Source organism: Charadrius vociferus, unplaced genomic scaffold, assembly GCF_000708025.1.
Source record: "Charadrius vociferus isolate BGI_N301 unplaced genomic scaffold, ASM70802v2 scaffold142, whole genome shotgun sequence".
In the NCBI taxonomy this organism is placed as follows: Eukaryota; Metazoa; Chordata; class Aves; order Charadriiformes; family Charadriidae; genus Charadrius; species Charadrius vociferus.
Genome location: NW_009647025.1, coordinates 2,166,422 through 2,193,261, shown reverse-complemented (window position 1 = coordinate 2,193,261; position 26,840 = coordinate 2,166,422). Strand labels below are relative to the sequence as shown.

Here is a 26,840-nt window from a genome sequence, read left to right as displayed (position 1 = left end):
TTTGGGAGAATAATCTGAATGGAACTTTTGTTGCAAAACTCTATTCCAGAAAAACACACAGACTTTAATAGTAGTGAGTACCTTTATGAGAAGCAAAATACCAAACCCTTTGTTAAAAAGAAGAATACTAGATCAATTCACTTTCACTAGCACCAGACAAAGAGATAAAATGAGATATAGTTGATGAAAATGATGGAAAATAATAAACATTCTTTCTCATCTTTGCATGCAAACTTTCTTTCCCCAGCTGTTAAATACAATTCAGTAGTGCTAGCAATTATTTTTTTTTCCCTAAACCTTTTCCGTGTTTTTTTTGGTGTGCATTTGGGCTTTTCTTCTCTTGCTCTGCTTGCAGGGCTGCTTCACGAGCTGCCAGCTCTTCTTGTTTTCTGCGCTCAGCCTCTAGCAGCTTACTTCTGTATGCTTCCCGAATGCTGTGAACTCTGCCTCGTGCTTCATCTAAGGATGCCTAGCCAAAAACAAACAGCAATACCCCCCAGCACATGAATCGATTTCATCACAAGCAACTGCATCCTTCCTGTTATGTTGCACTTTGTGACTCCATAAGTACAGAAAGGGCATCTCTCCTTTTCTTTTTACATGTATTTTTATTGACTTGTCACAGTGACACAGCTATATGTCAATCTTTTCACCAGGGAGTAGAAGAAAAAGTTCATGAAAATCCTTTTAAAATGCTGGCATAATAAGCTAATTGTTTGAAAGGAGGATAGGGCAACAGACTAGTTACCCATCTGGGTTTAGTCCCTCTTCAGTTACTGCCTTGCTTTGTTGTCTTAAACAAGTCCCTTAAAACCTAGTTTTCAGCAATGCCGAAATGGCTTAGGAGCTCTAGTCTTTTAAGAGACTAAAGGAACCTAAATCACATTGACCTTCAACAAGAGTTAGGGCAAATGGGACTTGGACACTTCCGAAAATGTTTCCCTTTACATTTCTGTCCTGGAAAATGGGTATATCTGAATACCTTTATATAGTTGTCTGCGGTCTACAGGTGAAAAAACTGTAAAAGTGCTGATCAGCACAGTATGAATATTCACAAGTATTTTAAATTAGTCCTGTGAAACATCTTTAATGGATATACTTTTTGGAAAGAGTCGAGGAACTACTCTTAATAAAAATTTGCCCTTCTAATATATGATATGTTGGGCATCCAAAATCATAGCAACATCTGAAAACCTGGACATGCGTTCCTGTTAGGATCAATCAGTCACTGGTAGAGAACTATGGCTCCTTGCAGACTTCTAGTTAAGCAATATAAATCAGGCTGTCTGGGAACTCGTTAAGGAGATGTTTTCAAGTGATTGCTGTAAATATGTTGGTTTGATGTAAAATTATTTTTAGTCTCTTATCCAGTTTTAAGAGCTCTAAATAGTCACCAGCTATTTTTGTACTGTATAACAAAACATTTTGCTCCTGTTGACTGTCAAGAGTTAAGAGAATTTTGTTAAGATATTTGTACCAATTTCACGTGCAATGCATTGTCTGAGTTAATCCTAACAATGGATCATACAGGAATGCTACCAAATTTATTATTTCTAGACATGTTTTTTTAAGGATTAATAATTCCATTTTCTTGTTTGTTGGCATCATGCTTATTCCACGAAAACGTTGTTCTCTAACTTTGCTGTAAGACACGTTAGGAGCAACTCACCCTACTATGTAAATTATCTTGTTCTTTATTACTTGCCAAAAAGCCCTATACAATTCCATAACCCCCCAAAATAGCCAAATCAGAGATGTTTTATCTAATATACATCTGGTCATAGATATCAAATGCTCAATTCATTCTCACTTTTAACTATCCTTTTATGCTGATATTCTTAAAATAGTGTTTTTGAAAAGGGCTGTATCAAGAAAGTACCAAGAATATCATATTAAGGATGTTGTATAGTACTGTTTTTTTTCCCTAGAACCTGTACTTTTAACTTTTGCCCAAGCAAAATTTCAAGCTTGTTCATTGCTTCTAGTTATTGATACTGAATACAAAAGTCTTGAGAATAGTTGATCAAGATATTCATACTAGTGGTGGATGTCACTGTAATAGTTACTGGGAAGTAATCTTGAAAACCTACCTGCAGATTCTCATACATTTCAAGTATATTGTGCTTCAATAAAGCTCTGGCATTTTGTTCTTTTTCTCTTTGTTCCAAAGTCAGCTCGCGAAGTTCCCTAAAATGGTTGATTTTTTCCGCTTTATGCATCTCTTGCTGTTGAATGACAGACTCATTTCTTAGCACAGACTCAGACATTGTTTTTCTGAAGGAAATAAAAAAATATTTGTCTCACATCTAATGCAGTTTTCGGTGGTGTATATTTTGCTTAACACCTCTATGCATATACTTGGCTTATATACTACAATGTCACCATCGTATGGTTAGATATGGTTAAGGAGTCACTTTTCCTCTGCTTATATATAACCCCAATAAGAAAATACATTCCTGAGGCCAGGTCCTCTTATACTTGAGTGTCTATTTTAAAATATTTGTAAAATCATGCTCATCTCTGAGCATATGAAAAACTCCTACATGTGACACTTATTTTTAATTTGCAAGAAATATCATCTTTCCAGAAGTTTTTGATATGATAATTCATCATTGAGACAAATGTAATTTATTTTTTTTGCCATTGGCATAATGGAAGCTAAGTGCATAATGTATTTTTATAATTTGACTTAAATGACTAGTGTAAAAGTCAAGGAGTTGAAGACAAATGAAATGCTAACAAGACTCAAGTCTGTGGAAGATATTTTGCCATATTTTCTACTGTTTTAATATTATTCACTTTAATATAACACCAGTTCCCCTTTCAATTTAAAATTAAATTTGGGGATTTTTTTCAGCATGTTCTAAGGTCTTTTGAAAATCAATGAGCTGCATAAATGCCACATTGAATACAAATGGACTTAAGCATGAACTGGGTTCTAGCTGCAGCACAGCAAATGTGCAGGTGCATGTATATTAGCTAGATAGGTTCATATCAACACACGTAATAAAGAATATAGGCCTTTTGAATAAAGAATATAGTTACTATAATTATTTCATCTATTTATTATTATTAACTGAACTGCAATTGCTAATTATATTGTTTGAATCTAGCATCACATCCTGACAAACTTCATATGTACTTCTTTCAAGATGACCACTGAAATAAACATAATTGCCTGCACATGCATTTTCTTCAGGTTTTTATGTCACATTCTCATTACATGCAGTGCAGTGATTCAGTTCCTTTGACGTGTATTATGTTAAGGAAAGGACATAAATTGAAAATGGATGTAGGAAAGCACAGATTTGCACATGCCAGGAAAATCAAAGCTGAAAACTGTATCTTGATGCCATCTACATTTCTGGGTTCACTACTGAGTGGTGTTGTGTACACAACATAAATAACAGATAAAACATGGGCCAGGATTTTCACAGCAACTTTAACAAGCATGTGACAGAATTGTAATTTACTTCAATGACATGTGAAGGAAGAAGTATAAATTCACATCAATTATACTGCATCCAATTACAGATAGGATACAAGTGCATAAAAATATATTGCATTTACTAATTCCTATACATGAAAATCCCTAGCCAGTCTTTTATTTTGGTGTTTCACTGGGACTTAGTTGTTCTTGCTGCAGTTTACCTCATGTAAGGACTAAGGTCTATAGGCTCCCACTTTTTTTGCTGCGTTTGTAAGCTTGAGTCAATAGCTGTTTGTGATGCTTTCTTTCCTGTGGTAAGAGAATCTACAACAGAACAGATTAAAGTGGTTATTCAGTTATGCTAGGAGGCTCCATCTAAATACTTATATAGTTTTTTCCTCTTTTGGCTCAGCAAAATACACTCGTGATAGAATCAAAGATGCTGCAAAATCCCCACGTATGCTAGAGAGAAATCCATGGTACTTAAGAAGGTACCTAAGCAAGAACATTCAATTTAAAGTGCCTAAAGAATTTAAGAACAACTTCTAATCAGCAAGGAATCACATTCTTTTATATATAAAAAAAAAAATCTGTAAAAATTTGATTGTTCAGTTCAGTTTAAAAAAATTACATTCACTTTTGGGCAGAGCTTTAGTTTGAGAAATGCCAGTCTAAAGAAAAATGGTCCCATGACAACTTAAAATTGTCATTCTGAAGTCTTAGATTTTTTTTTTAACCACATGGATAGTAACCATATTATGCTTTAATGTAGCATTCTCACAACACAATGACACATCTGATATTAAACATGCCACTGGGCTTAACTGCATTGTGATTAGTCCAATGCTTCATTCTTTCAGTTCTTGTGGATGTACTGAAAATGCATGTGAAATTTGATGAGACTTAACGATGACTGCAGTAGTTTGTTTCCATAAAAACTCTCTTATTACTCTACTTATTGTAGTAATCAATTGAAACTTTTTAAAAGCTACTACTGGAATTTTCTCACCAGAAAAAGAAAAGAGGTTTCTGAGCATTAAAAGAGATTACTGTCTATACATAGAGAAATACACCAGCTTTCTCTGTTGGTCTAGAAGGGTGACATGGACTTTGGAAGTGCCTTAGACACCGTCCATCAGAAAAATATTCTCCAGAACATGACAATTCTCATTAAGATACCAAACATTACAAATATGTTCAAGCACATTATTGCCTATTGCTGCACTCTATGGAACCGAACCATAACAAAGTCATTGGCATATCACCTCTTTACTTCATGAGACACTGTATTAGACTCCAAATGCTTAGTTTAGAACAAAGCTCTTGGTAGACAACAATTAATTCTGAAGTTCTTACACAATAGCTTAAAGGTAATAATATTTTTTCGAGTTCCTTTGGAATGCAAGAAGTAACTAATGATGTGTTTGTTTATGGCATAAGGTGAGGACTACTTCTTCTTTAAGTTCTGAAGCATTCCTGGGAGGATTACTTACCTCACTGGGAAAATACTAATCTTCACAAGTTATGTACTAGTCACAGGTTCTAGCTGCGTACACATGAGCCAGGACCAAATATCACAATCAGACTGGGTATTATACTTTCTGTTTTGTGATGGCCTGATCTCAGCATTATTCTCAGAAGAAAAGAAAAAACAAACAAACAGCCTTGCAGCCTTGCACTCAGTTCAGATTTTCATCAGACTCTGGTAATTGCCACAGAATACAAATGAAGAATGCATCAAAATTGTAACCACTACGTAAAATTAGACAACACTTCTGGAAGCTGCCAGGAAGCTGATGCTAGTCAGTATGCGCTTTTTGACACCTCACTTCCACACCACTGTCCGTGAACAGTTTCCATGAACATTAACATAAAGAAAATGTACATTAGAAGTATTAGTATCTTACTGACATGCTATTTCAATTGCTAAACAACTTTTAAATATTTCTACGTTAATGACCCAGCTTGGAATTGAGGACTTAAGCCTTTTCGACTGAACTTCCAAAAATTTCAGGTTAATTAGGGTTAGAATTCTAGTACAGGAGGACTGTTTAAAGTTTGCTTAAGGGTAACTTGGCAGCCTCCAAGAGCGGTGAGGCTATATCTGTGTCTGAAAATAGAGCAATGCAACAGCTAAACCAAAAAGGACAGAGAGGATAGGGACTGAACATGCCAAGTGCATCTGGATACCTTTTATCGGGGTTGTCTATCAATTTACTACCAGTATTTAATGCAGAAGTCTTTTCTAAGGAGCTGAACATGATGAACAGATGACCTGCTTGACAAAAAGTTATACCCTTACCTCTTTCTCCTGAACTGGGTGTTACACTGGAAGTCTCAGTCCCAGCTGTGGGCTCCTCTGAGTCTCTCACAGCATACTTATTAATAAACCGCATACGTTCCTGAAAAGCCTAAAGATCAAAGTTTTAATCCAGATAAGAATACTTCTAATGTGAACTTTAAAACCCAAAATACTTTCAAAACTAGGAAGCTATAAGTGGTCAATAAGACAGTAAATCTTCAGATCCAGTGCATGTGAGCTATGATGCTACTTCGTATTAGTGGTGAGTATATTTCACTGGTTTGATCTATGAAAACATCACCTCTAACAGGAATACCATTAGTGAGTCATTGGGCAGAGAAAAAGATAAACATAAGAGGACCACATTTCATGTCAGAGTCATATTCATGACATCTCTTCAATAGATTTTTTTTCTTAAATAATAACCTTTCAACATTAAACCTCCAATTTTTTCCAGTAACATTTTGAAACCTTTATTTGTTTAGTTTTAATGTGTTGTGCAGAGAAGTAAATTAGCAGTCATCCTTAAACTTCATCTGTAATTTATATCAAGCATGTCTTGAGTGTATGAATAAGAACCCCTACGTAAACTTTTGTGAGAGGGTAGTTAAGTGAAATGAAAAGTAGGCAGTACACTTTCAATGGTTTCACTCCACTGAATGCATACTGGCTATATTTAGTGTGTATCCCAAACAAGAAAACAATGTTGTCAATAACGAGCCTAACACCAGAGTGCAGTATGCAACTCTGCCTGGGGCTGGAATCAGAAGCAATGCTAGAGCTCCCATTCAATCAGTCCAGAGATATCGAATACTTACACTAAAGATCATCATGCAATGAAATACTGGAAAATCACTGATCTCTGGGTAGTTTAAAATAATATTTGGATTTAAAAATCAAAACCAAAAAAAACCAATCCCCCCCCCAAACCTGAAAAGTGAGGTTGGTTCCCTCATAACTGAATGTACGATCATAATATTCAGCTACTGCACCTCCTTAGGGAAATATCTCTTCTTCCTAGGAGCTCCTATAGCCTGGTGATTTAGACTTCCTCCTGAGAAATGGGAGCTATGGGTGTGAACTCTTTCAGACTTTAATAAACCTTTAATGCCAAAACCAGGCATCACCACTTCTGCCTGTCTTTTTAGAAGGTGACCTCAGCTCACTAGACTTTCTCTTCAGGGCACAAATTGCCAGAATGGACGGAGAAGGCAAAAGTCAAGCCTGGAGTCAGGCATCCAATTCCCAGGGTCATAGGGCATGTGACCCCTGGAACAGGCAGACGTTGGGGCAGGATGATCAGGAAGAAAGAAGGAGGGTAGCTACTTAGTCTGGATATCAGACCCCCAAATTAGACCTTCTTTTTTTTAGCATATTACATGTAGTTGCTGCAATGTTCTTAACAATGGCTGTTTTAGAAAAAAAGGTCACGGACCTAAGGGGCTTTTAAAATGGAACCCTTTAGCCGTAATTCAGTTGATTTTCTGATCAAAAAAGGCAACGGTGATAGAACCAGCATTCTGAAGACACTCTTTACACATCAAAGGGGGTTCATTTCCAGCTAATCTTTAGGACACTGTACTAGCATTTTCAGTCTCAGCACAGCCAATCAAAGCTGCAGAGTAATGCACCTCTCCTTAGATCAGAATTCAATGAAGTAGCGTCAGAAAAATTTTGGAGTTTTGGATACACTGAACAGAACTGACAAAATCTGAAAGTGTTACTATGAAGACCCATGTCTGAGGTTCATTTCTGAAAGGTAATACAAAAATGGCAAAATGCTTCAGAGCTGGGGTTTCTGGCTGAATACCCCTCAAAGGTCATTGGTGGTGGTGGTGATGGGGGATGACTGTTACAGAATCACAGAATGGTCAGGGTTGGAAGGGACCTCTGGAGATCATCTAGTCCACGCCCCGACCAGAGCAGGGTCACCTACAGCAGGTTGCACAGGACAGCGTCCAGGCGGGTTTTGAATGTCTCCAGAGTGGGAGACTCTACAACCTCTCTGGGCAGCCTGTTCCAGTGCTCTGCCACCCTCGAAGTAAAGAAGTTCCTTCTCATGTTAAGATGGATCTTCCTATGTTCAAGCTTGTGTCCATGTTAGGTAAGTTTTAAGACTGCATTTTGTTCCTTTATTTTCCTTTTTTTTTTTTTTTTTTTTTTTGGTAGTGATGCTTCCAATTCTGAATCAGCAGTTTAATTTTTTGATTTGCTAGAAAGAACTTGTATTATTTTTCTGTCTTAATCATGCGTCATGTCAAAAGAGCCCAGCTGCAGCTGACATCTGAATTAGTATTGCTTCTCCAAAACAGTGAATTCATATAGAGCAGCACGTACAGGCTGATGGGTAACCTGCAACCCAGAATGAAGTTAGGAATCCTGGCTGCAGGGGACAATTTGAGTGATGATATGGCCAGGTGCCAGTTCTTCAAGAGAAATCTTTTTGGCATGTTTGTAACAGTGTATTTCTCACTTGTATTTTCTCATGCTAAACACTGAACTTGTCACAAGTAGCAGCTTTGCAATTGTGTAGAGGCAGTGAGCTTTCTAAGGAGAAACTTTACCCTGTTTTGTAAAGTCAAATCTAAAGTTTGAGTGGTCTACAGAAGTCTACAGGAGATGATCTGGATTCCTGGCCAGAATTCATGCACATAATCACTTTTGATGCTTTAAGCTGTGTAAAATTTCCAGTCTTCCACAGAGTGGTGAAGAGGACAGCCATATGAAGTCAAGCTCTGTTCTGGCAACTCCCCTACCATCACAGCAGCTCCTGGAACTTGTGAGGAAACATTACTGCAAAGATTGCAGTCTGATATTACCTTGATAGCTCGTCCTGGCTCTGCAGACTCCCATGCTTGTTTCATGGCTTTGATCTCATCTGCTCGCTGGGTGTCTTTCTTCACCTCCAGGATGTCAGCCTCTCTCTGTTCGCTAACTAGACGTAAAGTCCAGTACGGTTTGTTTGAAGCAGCTTGCTGAAAGTGAAATATCATAAACACAATGTATTCATTGGAATGCATCTACTACCAATATTTAGAACAATGTTATGTTTCTGTATCCTGGTAATTTTCCTGACTGATATACATTATACACTGACAGACTTTGACACGCATCACTACACCGTGGCTGCCAAAGGAAAGGAAAATTACTGTGCAATATCTAGAAGCTCTTAGAGGTATTTTGTTTACGTGCTTCCCCCCACTCCCGTAGAGCATGCTCCACGCTCCCAGTTCTTCTCAAGTATGTCTGAACAAGAGTTTTTGTAGCAATTATTGCCTTATCTTCTAGTCAAGCTTTTTTCCTTTCCTTTCCTCCTTTCGTTTCCTTCCTTTTTTCCACAAGCTTTTTTACTGGAAATCTTATAACTAAGCTTTTTGTATAGAAATACATCTTGTTGTGTCTTATGAGGCATCTGATTCTTTCCAATCACTTCCCAAATTCTCTAAACCACCTTAATGCATGGCTTCTCCAGAACTGTAGGGTGCAAGTAGTGTCTCAAGTGTAGGAGACTCTTCTGCTGTCTGACCCATGAATAAGATATTGTGCTGCATATATTTCTGGAAACTGTACCATCTGCAGAAGCTTTAAGCCCAAGATTTAGAAGTAGAGATAGGAGTTCAGCTTTCATTTGAGACTAAAGGTGGGTATCTTCTTTATCTACAAGCAGTTCCATTTTGAAACTTGCATCTGTTTTAGGGGCAGACTGCAGAACTCCCAAGAGCTATCATCCCAGCACTCCTAACATACCCCATCGTTGGAGCTGAAGGCAGAAATTGGACACAGCCTGCAGCTGCATTGCATTTCTGTGGCCAACAATCTCAACTGCAGCCACTCGGACTGCTCCGAAGGAAGGGTCAAGCCACTGTTTCAGAACTCTATAGGTGTGGATGTGAATCATAAGAAAGTTTGCTGTGCAGCAGGTTTAGCCAACAAAACAATTCAGTACAGATTTCTTCATGCAAATCTCTATGGAGATGCCCTCCCCTTGAACTACCTGCCATGAGGCAGCAAAATTCCCAGCAAAAGCAATACTATTAAAGGAGGAGCTGTCAGTTTCTTCTTTGCCTTCCATTAATCTGTTTGTGATCCATAAAGTCAATTATTCCTTTTAAGGCACACAGGCTGGTGGTAGCCTTTCGGTCAGCCACAGAACACTCAGATTATCCCACCACAGATGAGAAGAATTTGCAAGTAGGTACCAATTTTTCTGCCGTTGTATGTCCGCAAACTAATGACAATTGTGACATACGAGACAGGAACTGACTGTAGCGGAAAGACCTATTTCATCTCCCTGGGAACCCATGAAAACCACTACAATGAGGGATTAATGGGACATGCATATCGTGAATTCATGGAATTTAATAAACCTTCAGCAGAGACAGAAACTAGGCCAACAAAAGGAACAACCAGTAGTTGTTTTACACATAAACAAAAAAATGAGCACATCATTACATCTCTAAATGCAGGATGCCTAACTGTTACGTTTGTAATTCAGTCTCTCTCAACTGTAAAGCTAAAAAGGTGGCAAAGCAGGGCATAGAGAAACAAAAGGGATACACTAAAAGTGCTAGTAATACTGATCTGCAGATCTGAAAATATCTTTACAGTCAGTACAATGATGGCACATTCAACAAATCCAGTTTCTTGGATTTGTTCTCACCTGAGACTCAGGACGAGATGCAAGAGATACAAGTGATCCTCTTTCTTTATTGGACTTATCTTTTTCTGTCTTCTCAGATGCTTTATCTTTTGATTTTTTAGTTGGTTTAGGAATACTTGCAGACTTTTGTCCTTCAAAATAATTAAGCATTAGGGGAAAGCTGTGCTCTTCATGCTTTTCCCCATGCACTATTCAGGTGTAGTTATGATGCATGATGAATTACAGGATACCATTGTCATCCATAAATATAGTTCCCCATATCATATCCAGGGTGGAATAACAGCACAAAACAGCGATACAGAAAGACAAAGAAAAGTCAGTTAATTAGTTGGCACTTTCAAGTATGACACTAACATTTATTGTTGGACTAAGAAAGAATGTGGGGACAAAACAACTTTTTAAAACAGACCTACATGGTGGACACATTGTGACAGCCTTATCCGTCCTAAATAGCACCCAGGACTTAACAGTGAGTTTGCCATGGTCCCTGCACATCAGTCACTGCTTTGTTGCCATGTGTATGGGTCAGTCCAAAGACTGCAATGTACAGAATCACAGTCTGACTCTTATCTCTTACATGGTCTGATACAGTCTCTGTCAGCGTTATGCACCAGGCAGGTGAGAATTTGAGATCTGATGTATATTTAAGAAATTCAAAATTATCATTCTCAGAACTACTGGAGAACATTTTGGAGTAATTACTTTATCAGTACATGTGTATGCTATATGTATGCTATATGTTTGAATTAAAGATGCCGAGAATTGGCATATGTAACACTCTGCACTGTTTTAGCTGGTGGGAGCTGTTAACAAGCCTTTTTGTATGTCATATTCTTGTTAAAACAAACAAGCAAACAAACAAATAAATAAATAAAGCCTGTAATAGCATACAGCTTTAATAGTATAAGGAACATGTCAATTGAAACAATTTGGAATGGACCCACAACATTATGAGAAACATTAAAAATCTGAGTCTGAAATCTCCATTTCCCTCCACCTTCATACTGCTTGAAACATTAAAACAAAAGCTGAAAACCTAGGTTTAGTCAATACAATAAACCACGGGATTTCTTTTAGAAAAAAGAGGAAATGAGTGACTGTTTTACAATCTGACAATAATAACAAGGTACCTTTCACTTAATGCTATGCTTTTCTAATCCCTTTACACTAAGGAAAAATCACTATGCTGCATGGTTTGATCCGAAGTTCACTAAGATTATGCACTGGCTTTAATGAGGTTTGGATCAGATCTGCAATGTCATGGCTGAGGTTATATGGATATACAAAATTGTAATTATTAAATAGATAGAAACATATTTATAATACACACATAATTTACACATAAATATATATTGTATGATCTATATGTGTATTACATCATACATTACAGATGTGTTTATGTATAATTTGTATTATTCTTATCTCCTCATGCTACTTAAATAATGTAGAATTTATTTAATGTAGCTTAAATTCATTGAATCCTACCAAAGCATACCTTAAAGAATGAAAGCAAAAATTAAAACATTCTCCACAAATATTGAAGATACTAAAGCAACTCCAGAGGAAATGCAAATATAAAATAAATAGTGAAGACATTATTTGAAGTTATAATATTCTTACATAATGGCTTTCCATTTAATTTCACATTATCATAACATATTAGCACCATAAATTAGGCTGGTGTACATGCATTATTCAGTGAATTATTAATTTTTAAAGATAAATTATTTATTGTGTATACAAACACTCAAGAGACATTCAGTGTCATTAGCTAAATGATATCAGACAAAGACTTTCTATGTCATGGGATACCACAAGCTTTGTCTGGCTTCTATAAATATTTTACAACTCTGAATTTTAACATTTTGATGCTCTAGATTTATTGCATAAACTAAGACATTAGTGAATAACAAAAAAAAGCATATGAAATGACCCGGCTAAAATGAGGTATCCTGCTTTAACCCCAGATATGAAGGCTTAGGGCTTGATTCAGTTGAGATGTCTTAGCTAACAGCACGCCGCACTGTCCAGGTTCCCCCAGCCCTCCTCCCTCCCCCAGCAGAGCTGGCAGTCTCCCTGGCTTTGGGATCATCCTCCAGATATTCCCGGTGGGGGCACTGGCTGCAGTTTGGCACTACAGCATGCAGCCCACTCGGACTCTAAGGGAGATGTGAGTAGTTCCTCTGGGCTCTTCCAAGGACAAAGCCAGGCAAATGCTTTGTGTGGGATGTCATAAGAAGAAAGGCAGGGAGATGATACAGAAAGTAAAAGGCCATCCCAGCTCAGAGCTTATGCATCAATCATCACACACTCTCAGTGGCCGTTATTGTATATGTATGACACCAATAAAAGCTTGGGCAGTGAGGACAAATAGCTGATAGAAACTCTTAAAATTAGCTTCTCTACCACATTTCAATTACTTACTCAGAGATTCATTTAGTCCAATGCCAGAAGGGCCCACAGTGATCATCCAGTCTGATTTCCTGTCTATGACAAGCTAAATAATTACACCAAATGATTCCTATCTGAAACTCATAACTTCAGATTGAGATACAACAATTCTCTTTTTTAGGCAAGACAGAGAGCTACTCTTGATTTCTGAAATTCAAATTACAGAGAATGTATCTTATTCATAGGTAAAATACAGAGGAGTCTTTTGAAGTTTTCTTTGAGAAGAAATCATGCTCCCACTATCTGAAATAGGCTCTGAACATTTAGTGGGATTACCCAGTAGTCGGCAGAAATGACTTTTACTTGCCCCATGAGGGACTTTCAGACTTGGTTTGGAAATGACCAAGAAGTTCAGATGTTGATTTTCCTGTCTCTGACTGGACCGTCAGAAGGATTCTCAACAGATAGCAACGACAAAAATCTTTCCAAAGTTGGGCTCATCCAAACACTAAAGTTGAAGTAAAAATGTACCAGGATAGAAGCAAACCACCAATATGGTTGCAGTAGTAGGGTAAAGCCACAGCATGTCTTAAAGGTCTATAGGTCTTTAAACTCCAGCACCATCATGTATCCTCAGTGACCTATTTTTTCTCTGAACACCAGGAAAGCGATTAATCACTACAAACAGGCAAGGTGGAAAAGAGATAAAGACAGGGAGAACTGAACATCCTTTTAAACCTGTCATGAAATCCTGCCCTTGGCACAAGCCAGCAAGGTCTCCTGCCAGAAGAGAAAACCTGTGGGAGAAACTTTCCCAGCTCTGGAGAAAAAAAAAAGTATTCCAAACGATACTGGCTCTCCTGCCTTTTCAAACCAACCTCTACTACCTGGGTGGGGCGCCCTATCTCCCCCTGCTCTCCCAGTCGGATAATCAGCCTTGTCTCATCAACAGCTAATACTCTTGAGCTATCTTACGGCAATATATAAAATACTTGCTGCAGTCAGCATTCAGTGCACACTGATGATTCAACTCTGGGTTGTGACATCTGCACAATAAAACTTCTGATCTTACTACCAGAGAAGTAAAACCAAAGAACCCAAAAAGGCAATAGCTGAAAATCATATATACAAATCTTAAAATAATTTTGTTCGCACAGTCAAGCAACTTAAAATGGTATTAGCAGTTGCAAGATCGCCTGTTAATTTCTCCCCTTTTACACAAGAATTATGATCCAGACCTTCCTTTTTTTAACTGTTTTTCCATTGAAGCCTTGCCCCATTAACAGTTCCCAATGGAAGGAAAAAAAAAGAAAAAGAGAGAATAGAAGGAAGACTGTATAAATTATACACTATCTGGCACTTTCTAATTTCTGTGTACTTGGGTTTTCCTAGTTAATGCCTTTTTAATGTTCTGTTTGTGCAATGTGGCCTTTAATAAAACATTTAATGAGATTTCGTATATAATAAAAATGACTAAATATTAGTCATGAAATAACTTTTGCTAACACAGTTCTTTTTACAAGTACTGCCAAACTGCAATATTAAGGATTTTGAAGAAACAAAAGAATAACAAACATCAACAAATACAAAATACAAAATTGTCATAGCATCTGTATGTTGGAGAACTTACTTTCTTCAAAAATGTTCCTAATAAATATTTATAATATCGTTGAATATCGATAGTATAATAGCATGGGCCTTTATTTAAAGGTAGACTAGTTTAAAAGACTTTAGTAAATGCTGATACAAAGCTGAAATATGCTTTTGCCATGGTAAATTAGCTTTAATACAAAACTAACTCCAGATGGCACTGTTGCCTTACATGAAAAAGCAATACCTGAAATGGTGAAAATTTGCTGCAGGAATTTTCCACCTGGCTCATTGCAGCTTTCTTGAAAATCACAGTGTGAGAGGATGCCTTTTTGGTTACACACCAACATTGCTGTTACGTGAATGGTGTGTTTGACAACGGGTGCTGGCAGCTTTAAATAGTAAAGCTCAGTTTTCAAATTGCTTTAAGACTAGTTCACAATCAGAAAAAGATTCAAAGATTAACTGTGGGTTTTTTTCCAAAATAGTTACCTTCAGCAAGCACTTCAGATAAATATTGCTGTTAATAGGGGTACATAAAATAAATGTTAAGTATTAAATACAGTAAGTGTTGATGTTTAAACTTTATGATATATGCTGGTTTTAAACTCTGTTAGTGGCCTGGGCAATCTGTTGGTATCCTGGTATAAACAAAACCACCCAGTTAATATGAACTATGAAATGGATTTGAGTTACTTTGAAAGGCAGCAAATATGACAGGACACAGGAATCACAACATCTAAAAAGAATCCTAAGCGAAGAGCGCTTTTTATCACTGACTGTGGCTTGAGACTGGTTGACTGGAAATGAGCCACAGCATCGGTTAACATGGGGAAGTTATGAACTGGAATACTCCTACCTTGAACTAAACATGAGAAAACTCATGACATTGACAAGCTTCAGTAATAACAGCTGAGAACAAGTGAAGAAACTTAGAGATTAAGTGACCTCCTTTGACCTGCAGTTTTACAGACCATGGTGATAGCGGTATGAAAGGATACGCACCAGTAGCAGTATGAAAGGATACACACCAGTAGCACGACTGGTGCGTATAATGCAAGCTGTTACTATGTAGCCAACCCAGAAAGATAAGCCAATGTAATAGGATGTCTGTTATAAGAAGCAGTCTATCATTAAAGGAAAAATGAGGAAAATAAATGGAGTCATCTAGGAAGAAAAGATGATTTTGTGAAGAACACAACAAGCTAAAAGCAAGTGAAATAACCACTAAAACTGCTGTCTTTGTACAGGCCTGTAAGCCTACATGACATAGCTCCTCAAATAGTACTAAAACTGACTAAGGACTATGGTAAACCAACAAGATTTATCTTTGTGAAATTCTGTAATGCTAGCTGAAAAAAGGACTCCAAAAATCTCAAATGGTGCACTCAAATACAAGAAAAGAAATAATATATGTCAGCAATTACTGCTGATGAATCTAATTTCAGTCCACGGTAATAGAAATTTAAAAAGAAACCCAACAACTAGACGTTAAAAAGAAATATGTAACCAAAGCAAGAAGTGAGAAATACCACTAATAAATCAAGATCAAACCTTCCAAAGAAAATTTAAGGGTATTAGCAAGTGTATAGGTATGATCAGGGATAACGCAAATAATTTCTCCTTATCTCATATTTTAAAAATTGAGTTATAGAATTTTAATAGCGATGATGCAGGAAACTTACTGAGTAGTAGAACTGGCGTGGAATTTTAGGTTCTGCAGGAATGTAGGGGCGAGAGCACAGGGGAATCAGTTACTGGGCCCTGGGAAGTCCTGGTCACCAGCGTGTGTGTGTGATGGTCTGCACCAGCAGCTGAGTAGTGCTGCAGCCTCAGGAGCTCTATGGGATCCAGGGGCCAGCTACTGGGCAGACTAGGTGTCTAAGCCCAGTTGCTGGAAGGATCCACCTTATATATATATACGCACGAGCGCACACACACATATATATTGCCTCACTACTGGACTTCCATTCTGTCCAGCCAGAGAGGGGAGCAGGATGAGGCCACTGGTGCTGTCTGTGTTTGGGTGAGTGCTCTGAGTGTCTGTCTGATTTGTGTCACCGGCAGTGTATATATGTATATACATAGTATGTATGTGTGTTCTGTGTGAGTGTGACTGCTGGGACTACATCTTCAGCCTTCCTACTGGTTGGACCTGGACATGGAGTGGCAGCAGCCTCGCATCTCTTGTGCTGTTGGACCAAGCATGATAAATTTTCCTCTAACATAGTCAAGATCTAAATGATTCTGTGTCAGCCCCAGCAGTAAAAGGAGAAGCAAAGATGAGACGTTTAACTAATTTCTAAGATACTGACTAGTATTCTAACTGCTTTTAATATGTATTGGGTTTTTTTCTGTCCCTTAACAAGAAATGCTAAGAGAATCTGAAAAAAAAAAAAGTTTCTGAAATGTCTCTGTCCCCTTCCTGGCTTGAATGCACAGCCTGTCCTTGGGACCTTTTCTAGTCTTGCCTTCTACCTACATTCTTCTCCCAGCAGTATAGAAGTAATACATATCCCAAAACAGGACTTTTCCCCCTTCTGTCAGTGCACGTTCTTCAATTATCAGCAGGCGTGTTTCTCTAGTTTCAGTAGAAACTTCTATGTTTGGATGTACTTTGGATGTCAGGGCAATGTGCCTTTGTATTACACTTCATCAGACTCTCTGACTGTAGAAGCAGCCATACTTCTACAACTGTTCCACATCCCTACCTAAAGTAAAGCCCTAACAAGCTCAGGGGAGTTTTGCAGAGTATTCTTTGCTTTCTTTATAATTTGTGAACTGAAGGTACAGAATCATGCAATCAAACTGCATTTCTATGAATCACAGAATAAAGAGCTTTGTTGCCTAATTATTTCACTCAAACAATGAATACAAGGAAAAATATCATCTGATCTTGGCTTGTAACAATATAACATTTTTTAAAAAACAGTAACACGATGCATTTGATTAAATCCATACTTAGATTGAACCAACCTTTGATTTCATTTTTCTCCATTTCTTTCAGTGCCTGAACAAACAGAGACTGGCTCTCTGTAAGTGGCCAACTATTATACAGCACCAATGCTTGTATGACATACTTGTGAGCCTGTGAAAGAAAATGCAATATGTTAACGTACCGAAGCCGTAACAATTATAGTAAGCATTCAAAAGCCTTGTAGGTGATTAAACTGCCAGCTACTGAACTCAGCAAACAAAACACATAATTAATTTCCAAGCTTGCACATTACAGTATTCACAAGAGGCTTAAAAAATTAGTGTTAATTCCACAGATTTTATTTTAATTCCTGTGAAATTAAACAATTACTCATGTGTTTATCAAGTGAAACTAAACTGGGCTATGCAATAAGGAGCTACATTCCTTTAAGATTTCCATGTAACTTTCTTATGTATGCCATGTGCGAAAACAAAGACTTTTGTCTTTAGTTTTAAGATCTACTACAGAGCTTTGAGCCCTAACACTAGCACTCAATAATGTCTTAATTTGAGGTAGAGGTGAAAGGGTCCATAGGTTATTTTAAGCATTATCTACACTGAACAGGAAATTATTCTCTTTAAAAATTGTTTTCCAAATTCTAAAGCCAGTTCTGAGTCCAAGGAACAACCTAACATTTATTTCTCAATAATCTTCTTTTTTTTTTTTTTTAATATTTTGTTGCAATTGAGCTCAATTATCAGGAAAAATAACAGCAGAGAAACACTTGGGGATAGAGAAACAAGAACTGTTTTAGAAAACAAATGCTGTTTTTCCAAGACAGACAAATAATACTAGGTGAAGTCAAGAAAAATCACGTTTTTGACATCCCTCTCTGAGAAACTCAGCTTAGGTAGCAGCTATTGTGTGTGTTATTAAAGCGTTCAGCTGACTGGCAATAGGTGTTTCTCCATTAAAACTATTAAAGATGGCCTTTTCTTGCATCCTGTTTCAAAGAAAACTCACACTGAAGCACCAGAAGTTTAACTTCATTGCTTATAGTTTTTGGCCCTTTGCTGAAAGTTATACTATACTTGAATTTGACTTGGCAAATGAAGAACAGTTAAAGAGTGAACATATCATCTTGATTTGAAAACAAGAATTACCTCTTGTTATTTGGTTATTCATATACATAAATTATCCTTTCTCCATAGTCTCATTCAGAAGCTACCAACAATCTTAATTTTGTATTCCTTGTTCTTGCCCCAGGATATCTGATGTCCACATGTACCAAAAGAATTATCAATACCCCTTCATTGGGTTTTTTTGTTTGTTTGCTTGTTTGTTTGTTTGTTTTTTTCAAATCCCAATGATTTGGAATCTCTTACTTGTTGTGGACTTCCGTCTTTGTTTTGAAAGTTTTCCAAGAGGATAGATTCATCTTCTAATATAGGTGGTCCTTCCTGTACAAGTCCTGGCTTGAAAGAAGTTTTGGTGTCCTTTGAAGATGAAACTTGACCCCTTTTTTTTGATCCTCCAGTTTCTGATTCCTTCTTTGTACTACTTTGAATAATCTGGGTTTTGCTTGCTGCAAGATGATGAAAAATGTCAGTGTTAATTTCAAGAAATTCCATGAATTATTGGCATGAGGTAAACAGATGCATCCAGAAAACTATAAGAAGAATTATCATAGTCAATTTTCTTATGCTGTATTTTGCTCACAAGTTTCCAATTAAAATTATGCTTACTCCAAAGACTATACTGATTTCATTCTGCATGCAAATCACAAATCTTTTCAAAGTAAATAATGAGAAATTTGAAAGACTGTATATATAATTATTGTGACTGTTTATAAAGCATATAATTTTTCCTCCCAAACCCCACACTTCTTTCCTGTGCTAACCACCTCAGCACCAGGCTATAAAGGACATAATACAGATTGCATTCTACTCTGTATGATAGGGAAGGAGAGGAGAGGTGCATTGGTCACAACTCTGGCAACTCTTACCCTTACAGAAATCTCTTATGTCAACCTGAACACAAAGATCATAGCTGACTGAATTTTAGAAAAAAAACAATCTGTAAAAAAAAAAAAAAAAATTTGTAAAGTTATCATTGTCTCCTAAAGAAGGAATTAATGTGGAAAAACTGTGAAACCAGGAATGTGCTAAAGAAGGGCTGTAACAGAAGTATTAATCCAGAAAACGTAAACTTGTGTTCATTTCTAATGCCACTAAAATCTATGATATTTTCTTGCTTGAGTGTCTACAGAGATAGGAAAATGGAACATCTCATAGAAAATTGAATAAGGGCAAAAATAACACCTCTGGGGAAGCAGCTTCACCTGTGTTACACTAACAATAGTTGGACCATTAACTGAGAAAGAGATATCTTTTTGACTTCACTGAGGACAGAAGGCTTTACTCTTCCCAAGGTTTACTGTAGAAGCGAAGGATGATACTGTATCATTGCAACACTTCAACAGAAAAACATACAGAGTTTCATGTGTGTTGACAAAACATCTAGGCAAGTTCACAGGAGTTGACAGGACTATTAGACCAGATTCAGCAAAATTCCCTGGTGGTGTGTCAGTGTATAAATGCCAAATAAAAGTTTAAGTGTGCCACTAGAAACTCAAAGGGAGCCAGGAAATATTGTTTCTTATGGAAGTCAAATGCCACAGATCACTTGTTATCGCATCTTTCCTCTGCATAAGGCAGTGCTTCCTTTTTCCTAAGAAAATCAGTAGAAGTCAGGAAATGAAAGTAAGACCTTGCAGAGATGCTTTCTTCAAGATGTCTCAAGCACCTAATCACAAGATATGAGTTGCTCTTCTGCATGGCATTCACAATCTTTAGCACCTGAGGTATTCCCCTTGCTGTCCCCAGGGTAAGGAAGCCTGTGAGAGAAACCTGAAGGAAGACAATGTTTGGTTTCTTCTAACCCAATTATTAGATTGAAGCAATTCCATGGGTGTTGTTTTGTAAAAGATATGCCTAAGCAAGCCTGTATCTGTGGAAAAGTTTCTCACTTAAATAGAGCCTGCTGAGCTTTCCAGGTATCAGTTAGCTTCCCACACTGTGATGGTGAGAGGAGACATAGTGGTTAGAATACCAAGTCTTTCATCACAGGGAACCTAAATCATGGGGCTTTCACTCAACAGAAGTGCATTTGGATGAAGAAAACACATTATCCAGAGACCAGAATCTTGCATGTTCTTTTACATCTTTGTGAAAACCTGCTGCAAAGAAAGAATTTGGATTCCAAACAGAAGAATAACTCTACATACAGACATTTTCCAATTGACTAACTTTCCTTCAGGGTACCATTTGCAATATTTCTGTGAAAGTTCACAGTCAGGAAGGATATTCAACGCCTGCCTGAGCACTGTTATCAAGGGACAGTGAAAATAATTTACAAAAAGGTATATTTAAAGCAGTGATGCCAAATAAATGTACTCCCTTTTGTAGTCAACAGAGAGGTGAGTTCCTCTCCAGGAGGTCCAGTGTCTCAGCTTTAGGAGCTTTAGGAGTTGTGCACTACCCTCTGAAGGAGCCGCGAAGGGTTTCACGGGAGGTTGTATTCCTTAGGCTATAATTAGCTTTCATGAATGCCTCACTATCTTCCTCTTTCTCCTAAACCTGAGGAGCTTAAGTATGGAAAAATTCTCTAATGGTTTTCCCAGAGGATGATCCTGCCATGAAGATAACTCAGCACAGAGTGGTGGAATCCCCCATAAGACTCATTCTGCTTTCCTTGCTGGAAAGATGACTTGGAAAAGTTCCCAAAAATGAATACACGTCCAAAATAATAGTTCTAGCAATTGTCACTAGGTGGTGCTGTGACACCAGATTAGTTACTACATACCTACTGTCTTGTTTTCCGAAGAAAACTGACTAGGCTCTGACTGGAAGGAACTCCTACTTACCTCGATTCCAGATTCAAACAAATATCTGAACAAGATTTTGATACTTTCAGGCTGGATTGTATCAGACTGCTACTATGAAAAATAAAGGGATTATGAGCATTCCCTTGCCCATCTGTGCTTACAGAACTGCTGTGCTTATATCAACAAAACAAGTTGTGCTTGCAACGTGTCAATATATACCTCCTTTATTGGCAAGAGAATGTTCAAGGTCCAAGTCATCTGCTACATCTCAGATGAGGTAAATGTATTCCAAATCAATGTAGTTTTTGAGCTGTAAGACATTTCTAAAGCAGCTGTGACTGGAGAGGAATTAACAGGTTGTGGGTAGGAAAGGAGTATAACATTTTATTGGTGATGCTGGCACAATAATGTCACTTAAGAGTACTGGCAACACAGTGATCAATTCTATGAGAGGCAGAACATGTGTGATACTGAATAGGTCTCAAATATGACGATTGTGTCTTGCCTAACTAACAAGTTTGGTGCTGATGATACAGCAGTGGTTTTTATTATTCCTCTTCTGTGAAAAAACTTATTTTTAGACAACAACTAGATATTGACAGTATGAATCTTGTTGAATTCAGTGTCAATTGTACAAATCCTCACCTGAACTTGGCATCAGTACTTATGGAGGTTCCTATATTGTACAGGCCAATTTGAGGGCAGATTCAGACTAGATATGAGAAGAAATGTTTACAATGAGGGTGGTGAAACACTGGAACAGACTGCCCAGAGAGGTGGTAGATGCCCCACCCCTGGAAACATTCAAGGTCAGGTTGTACGGGGCTCTGAGCAACGCGATCTAGTTGAAGATGTCCCTGCTCATTGCAGCGGGGTTAGACTAGGTAATCATTAAAAGCCCCTTCCAACCTAAACTATTGTATGATTCTATAATTTCCTAACACTTTTGACAGTAGCAAAGAAACATACTTTTACAATGCCATAAATTGCACCTACAGACAACCAGCAGGTTGGGTAATATGATACCGCCATGTTGGTTATACTGAGTACATTTCATAATCTTTTCTTTTAATTTGGATGCTCTGAAGGATTTGAAACACACAAAATGTCTTCTTTGTGATAGACAAGATGCATATATATAGGAAAAGAACTTCAACATCAAGGCCACTTGGTCTAGTATTGTAAAAATAATAGTAATAGTAAAAAACCAACAAACAGTGACAGATTCACAGTCATTCCTTCCAAATGACAGCTCTCTATACACTCACAAACACTTAAATGGCATCAGAATATTCATTTCACCTTCAAATACAGTCTAAAATAATAACTTTTTTTTTTATAGGCTCCACTGGTGAATACGAACTTGATACGACAACCTTCCTCTTTTCAATCAGGTCAATATAAGTCCTAGTTTGAGGACAGATATTTCATTGAATGATTCACAATGGATTACAATTATTTTAACTTAGCAGAAATTATTTGTATCATTGCACATAAGAATTAGAGCCTAATGTATGTGTCTGATTTCTGAGGATATTTTGTAGAGTTGTTCTCACCTATGCCCCCTGCTAGTCTGGCAAATACAAAATGTCCCTCTTATTATTCTGCCTTATCCTCTCCCTTCCAGCATGTGTTAGAACACATTTCTCTTCTCTTTCACCTGATTGTGCCTTTTAACTTAGTTCAGTCTTCAGACTATGATCTTTGCCAACAAGATGGTTTCCTCAAAGAAAGTTTTTCCTTAACTGTACTGAGAGTAACTTGGCAATTTATTTTAAGTATTGTGATGCTGACCCTAATCTCAGTTATTTTACAGCTTTTCTGCTTCTGTTTCCACCAGTCTACTACTAAGTTCACTAATCTGTTACCACATTCCAAAACTAGTTACCAAATATAGCTACTGATTAACCTGGTAACTCAGGCAGAATCATGACACCTTCTCCATGACTTCCTTTAAAACCATAACATGGTCATCTGATGAATTAGGCTTCAAAAGCATGGTCTCCATAGTATTGGATTTTACATTTCTGGTAATAACAAGGTGCAGTTGAGACAGAAATCCACATGTTTCATAAACATGATTACATTAGTTATTTTTCCCACACAGCACTGGAAATTCAGGTAAAACTTTTTTCTAAAGGATCACATTAGAAAACTAAATAGTTCAAAATAGTGGAGTTGAGCATATGAAATATGATGCTATTTTGGGCTTTAGCAAAGCAATAATCCAGTATTTGAACAATTTGTCTTTGCCTCAGGTTCTGCATATGCTCAAACTGGCAGAAACTGACTTGATTTACAGAAGACTTATTGTTTAAAAGTCTTCATAAAACGACTGAAGATTTCAGTATCTTACAACATTGATGTATAGTGGTGTCCACAGAGAGCAGAGTAGCTGAGTTGTTTGCTTATAAACAACTGCTTTACTTAAGCAAACTTGTAATATTTATGAAGAATATAATTTTCAGAAATAAACACATAAATATAATGAAAAACACAAAATAGTATACGATCTTACAAATAAAATGGAAATAGCTTGATTAAGAAGTGAAGTGTATAGAAATCAGGGGAACAAATGAAGGTTATGAAAGAAGTTAAGATGGCACAGCAGTAGCATCTAAAATCTATTACATATAAGAAGTGTAGCGGAAACATGCAGATGGTATTTTATTTTTGTTAAAAATTACCTGAGCGCTACAGGGACAATTGTTGAAAATATGCCTAAGAACCTCATTCAGCTGTATTTATTGTTTCTGAACAGTAAAATTAAACAGCACTTCAAAATCAAATGTCAATCAACTGGCCAAGAGTACTTTCAGATTACAAAATTTTCATTCCAGTTTTGTCTTAGCTTCTTTAGTTGCCCAGCCCCAGTTTTATCCAACAATAAAGATGCCACTAGCAAACAGCTAATATTGTCTGATGGTAGCTCTTGAGTACTGAGTTTGGCAGAACTCAAACTCCTGAAAGCCTGGAAGTGAAGCACAGAAGAGGATGTCTGGATAACCTAACTCTGCCCTCGACAGAGTGCAGGAAGTTATCGCACTACATCAGGGGGGAAAGATGGCAGAGCATCGCCATGATCTCAAGCTGAAGGCTCTCTCTATTAAGTCCGGTTGTACATGAATACCTGTTTAGTTGGACAGCACATCCAAAGGAACTGGATTATTTGTGTATCATTAAGAAAAAAAACCAAAAACATACCATAAGCCTTAACTACCAACTGATAGCACAGATCACACGAGGCTGAGTGGTCCTGGCAGAGGCTGGAAGACACCTCTGGAGATCCTTTAGTTCAACACCATTGCAAAAAGCAAGGTCAGCTTGGGCAGGTTGCTCATGGCCACATCTAGTTGGGTTTTGATTATCTCCAAGGATGAAAACCCCTAAACCTCTCTGGGCAACCTCTTCCAATGTTTGACACCCTGAGAGCAAAAATGAAACAAACCAAAACACAAACACAAACAAAATGCCTCCTCCAAATGACCCGTTCTAATGCTTAAATTGTATTTTCTATATTTCAGTTTTTGCCTATTGCCTCTTCTCTGGTTACTGGGCACCACTGAAAAGAGTTTTTCTTCATTTTCTTTACCTCCCTGCCCCTTCCCCCAGTATTTATATGCTCCCAGGCTTGAGCATACAGTAGATTCAAAGTAGTAGTTTGCTGGACTACCGAGAGTCAGTTTTAATTGATGCCAGCTGGACTTCTGTTAGCTGCAATCACTAGTTTCAAAGTACTTTCAGAAAATACATGAATTTTAGCATACTTATGAAAGGTGACCTTTGAACACGTATACTGGTTCTCACCTTTAACGAGAGCTGAGCTGACAAGACTGCAATATAATGAATAGCAAGAATTAGTTTTTTTTAAAAAGGAAAATTAATTTTGAGTGAGTAAACTTCTCAGATTCAACTGTTCAGCCAAAAAATAAATGAGGTGTTTTCTGAAACTTTCAAATACATTTGTCTCAAAAGAAATTTTGTTTAAATTCACGTATTCTCATATGGGATAAATTTTCTCTGTATTTCAGTTACTATAATAAAGAATTGACAATAGCATAATGGGCATTTATGAGCTTTGCAAGTCTGGGGCAAGTAGCGCTTCTTTCAGTGTCTTCTATTTCCATTAATATCATTCTGAAGCTGTAGCAGAGGCAGAGTCAAAAATGGAGAGTTTTTCTTAAAGATAAATACCATGTCGTTTATTCAAGAGTCTTTTGCCTTGTACTCTGGAGCTCATATGATTGATAAGAAGCCAATAAAACATGTGCTTTTGCTAAAAGGAGTGATGCTCAAGCTGGTGCATTTAAACCATAAGGCTCAGTGTAATCTATAAATTATTTACCATGCCCCATGTTCTGGGCTTCAGCTTCCTAACAGCCAAAATTTTTTAAATTTTAATATCAAACAAATAAAGGCAAGATCTTGAAAATAAAACATATTTCAATTCTCAAGGACAAGACAAGCACTTATATAAAATTTTCAGAACTGAGAAGCTACTTATCCACAAAAATCTTTACTCAGAAAACAAGACGAAAAGGCAGAGGAAGAAAATAAGGCTGAACATCTTATTTCAATCAATTCTTTTGGTACCTTTCCTCATTGCTGAGGACCAAAAAGTCCTGTTCATTGCTTAAAAATGTAGCTGATTTCACTCAATCACAAAGCAATTATGTATTCATGGAAAAAGTAGGAAAAATAGTATTTTCTGCGATTATCTAAAGTTACGGTAAGAATGTATATCAGTGAATAAAATGATCAAATACAGAATACTTACAGTGGGAACTCGAAAGTGTTTCATTACTCAAGAAATTAAAAACAGGGATGACTGCATGGCCCTTTCCAGTGACACTCACAATTTCTTCCTCATTATCTAGGACTTGTAGTTTAATGAACACATCTGATTTAGAGGTTTGTGCCTGAACTGTAGCAATATGTGATGCTGTGACTTTTACTGAATACCTAAAGAGGAAGAAAAAAATTATAGCAATATAACCAACTATGCCAGATGATTCTTTTTTAGGAAAGTACCTAAATGTTGTGCTGACCTGGAAACAAACACTTAAAATTGAGTTTGTAGTCAATGGTCTTCCTGCAAACTGACGGGCTAAGCTTCCTGTAGTGAAATTTAGTGCAGTGAAGCTATGATCAAAGTAACTGCTTCTGCAAAAAAAAGCAGTGGTCTTGACATTTCTTTTTTTCACTGCCTTAACAAATGCCTAGATGTACATTTTCCCTCCTGCTATACTAGTATTTGTTGAAAAACATGGTTAGCCAGATGAGGGAACTCTTTCAATTAAAAAGTAACCAAGCAAAATTAAAAAAAAGAAAGATTTGCTTTCAAAAGAATTATCTCATCTGATAGCAGTGGCTACTTTGGAACTTAAAAGACTGTGGAATTAAAAGACTGTAGAATTAGAGTCTTAGGATGGAATTTAAATAACATTTTTTGTGCAACTCATAACTTATGTTATTTGTTTTTTGTCCATAAATTCAATTTTTTTAAAAGATTGGCAACACCAGAGAGGGAAAAAAAAAAACCCAACAAACTCATCAAGAGAGAGTTTACAGAATTTGAGTGCATTTTTTATATTTCCATTACATGCTTTCTTCAGTTATATTGAACAGGATTTCTCTTGATACAAATTGTCAGGAATCAAGGCA

At 37.1% G+C, this 26,840-nt stretch overlaps 1 protein-coding gene across 1 annotated transcript in view; it reads right to left on the bottom strand.

Moving 5' to 3' along the window:
* Nucleotides 1–277: 277 nt before the first annotated feature.
* The window catches only part of ADGB (androglobin), a 119,070-nt gene continuing 92,507 nt past the window's right edge, over nucleotides 278–26,840 (bottom strand). Inside the window, exons 27-35 of the mRNA XM_009895541.1 lie at nucleotides 25,954–26,138; nucleotides 18,676–18,875; nucleotides 17,350–17,461; nucleotides 10,393–10,580; nucleotides 8,552–8,707; nucleotides 5,727–5,841; nucleotides 3,652–3,754; nucleotides 2,091–2,274; nucleotides 278–469 (exon numbers count right to left, since the gene is read on the bottom strand). Coding sequence (XP_009893843.1) covers nucleotides 278–469; nucleotides 2,091–2,274; nucleotides 3,652–3,754; nucleotides 5,727–5,841; nucleotides 8,552–8,707; nucleotides 10,393–10,580; nucleotides 17,350–17,461; nucleotides 18,676–18,875; nucleotides 25,954–26,138 — 1,435 coding nt within the window. The remainder of the gene's footprint in view (nucleotides 470–2,090; nucleotides 2,275–3,651; nucleotides 3,755–5,726; nucleotides 5,842–8,551; nucleotides 8,708–10,392; nucleotides 10,581–17,349; nucleotides 17,462–18,675; nucleotides 18,876–25,953; nucleotides 26,139–26,840) is intronic.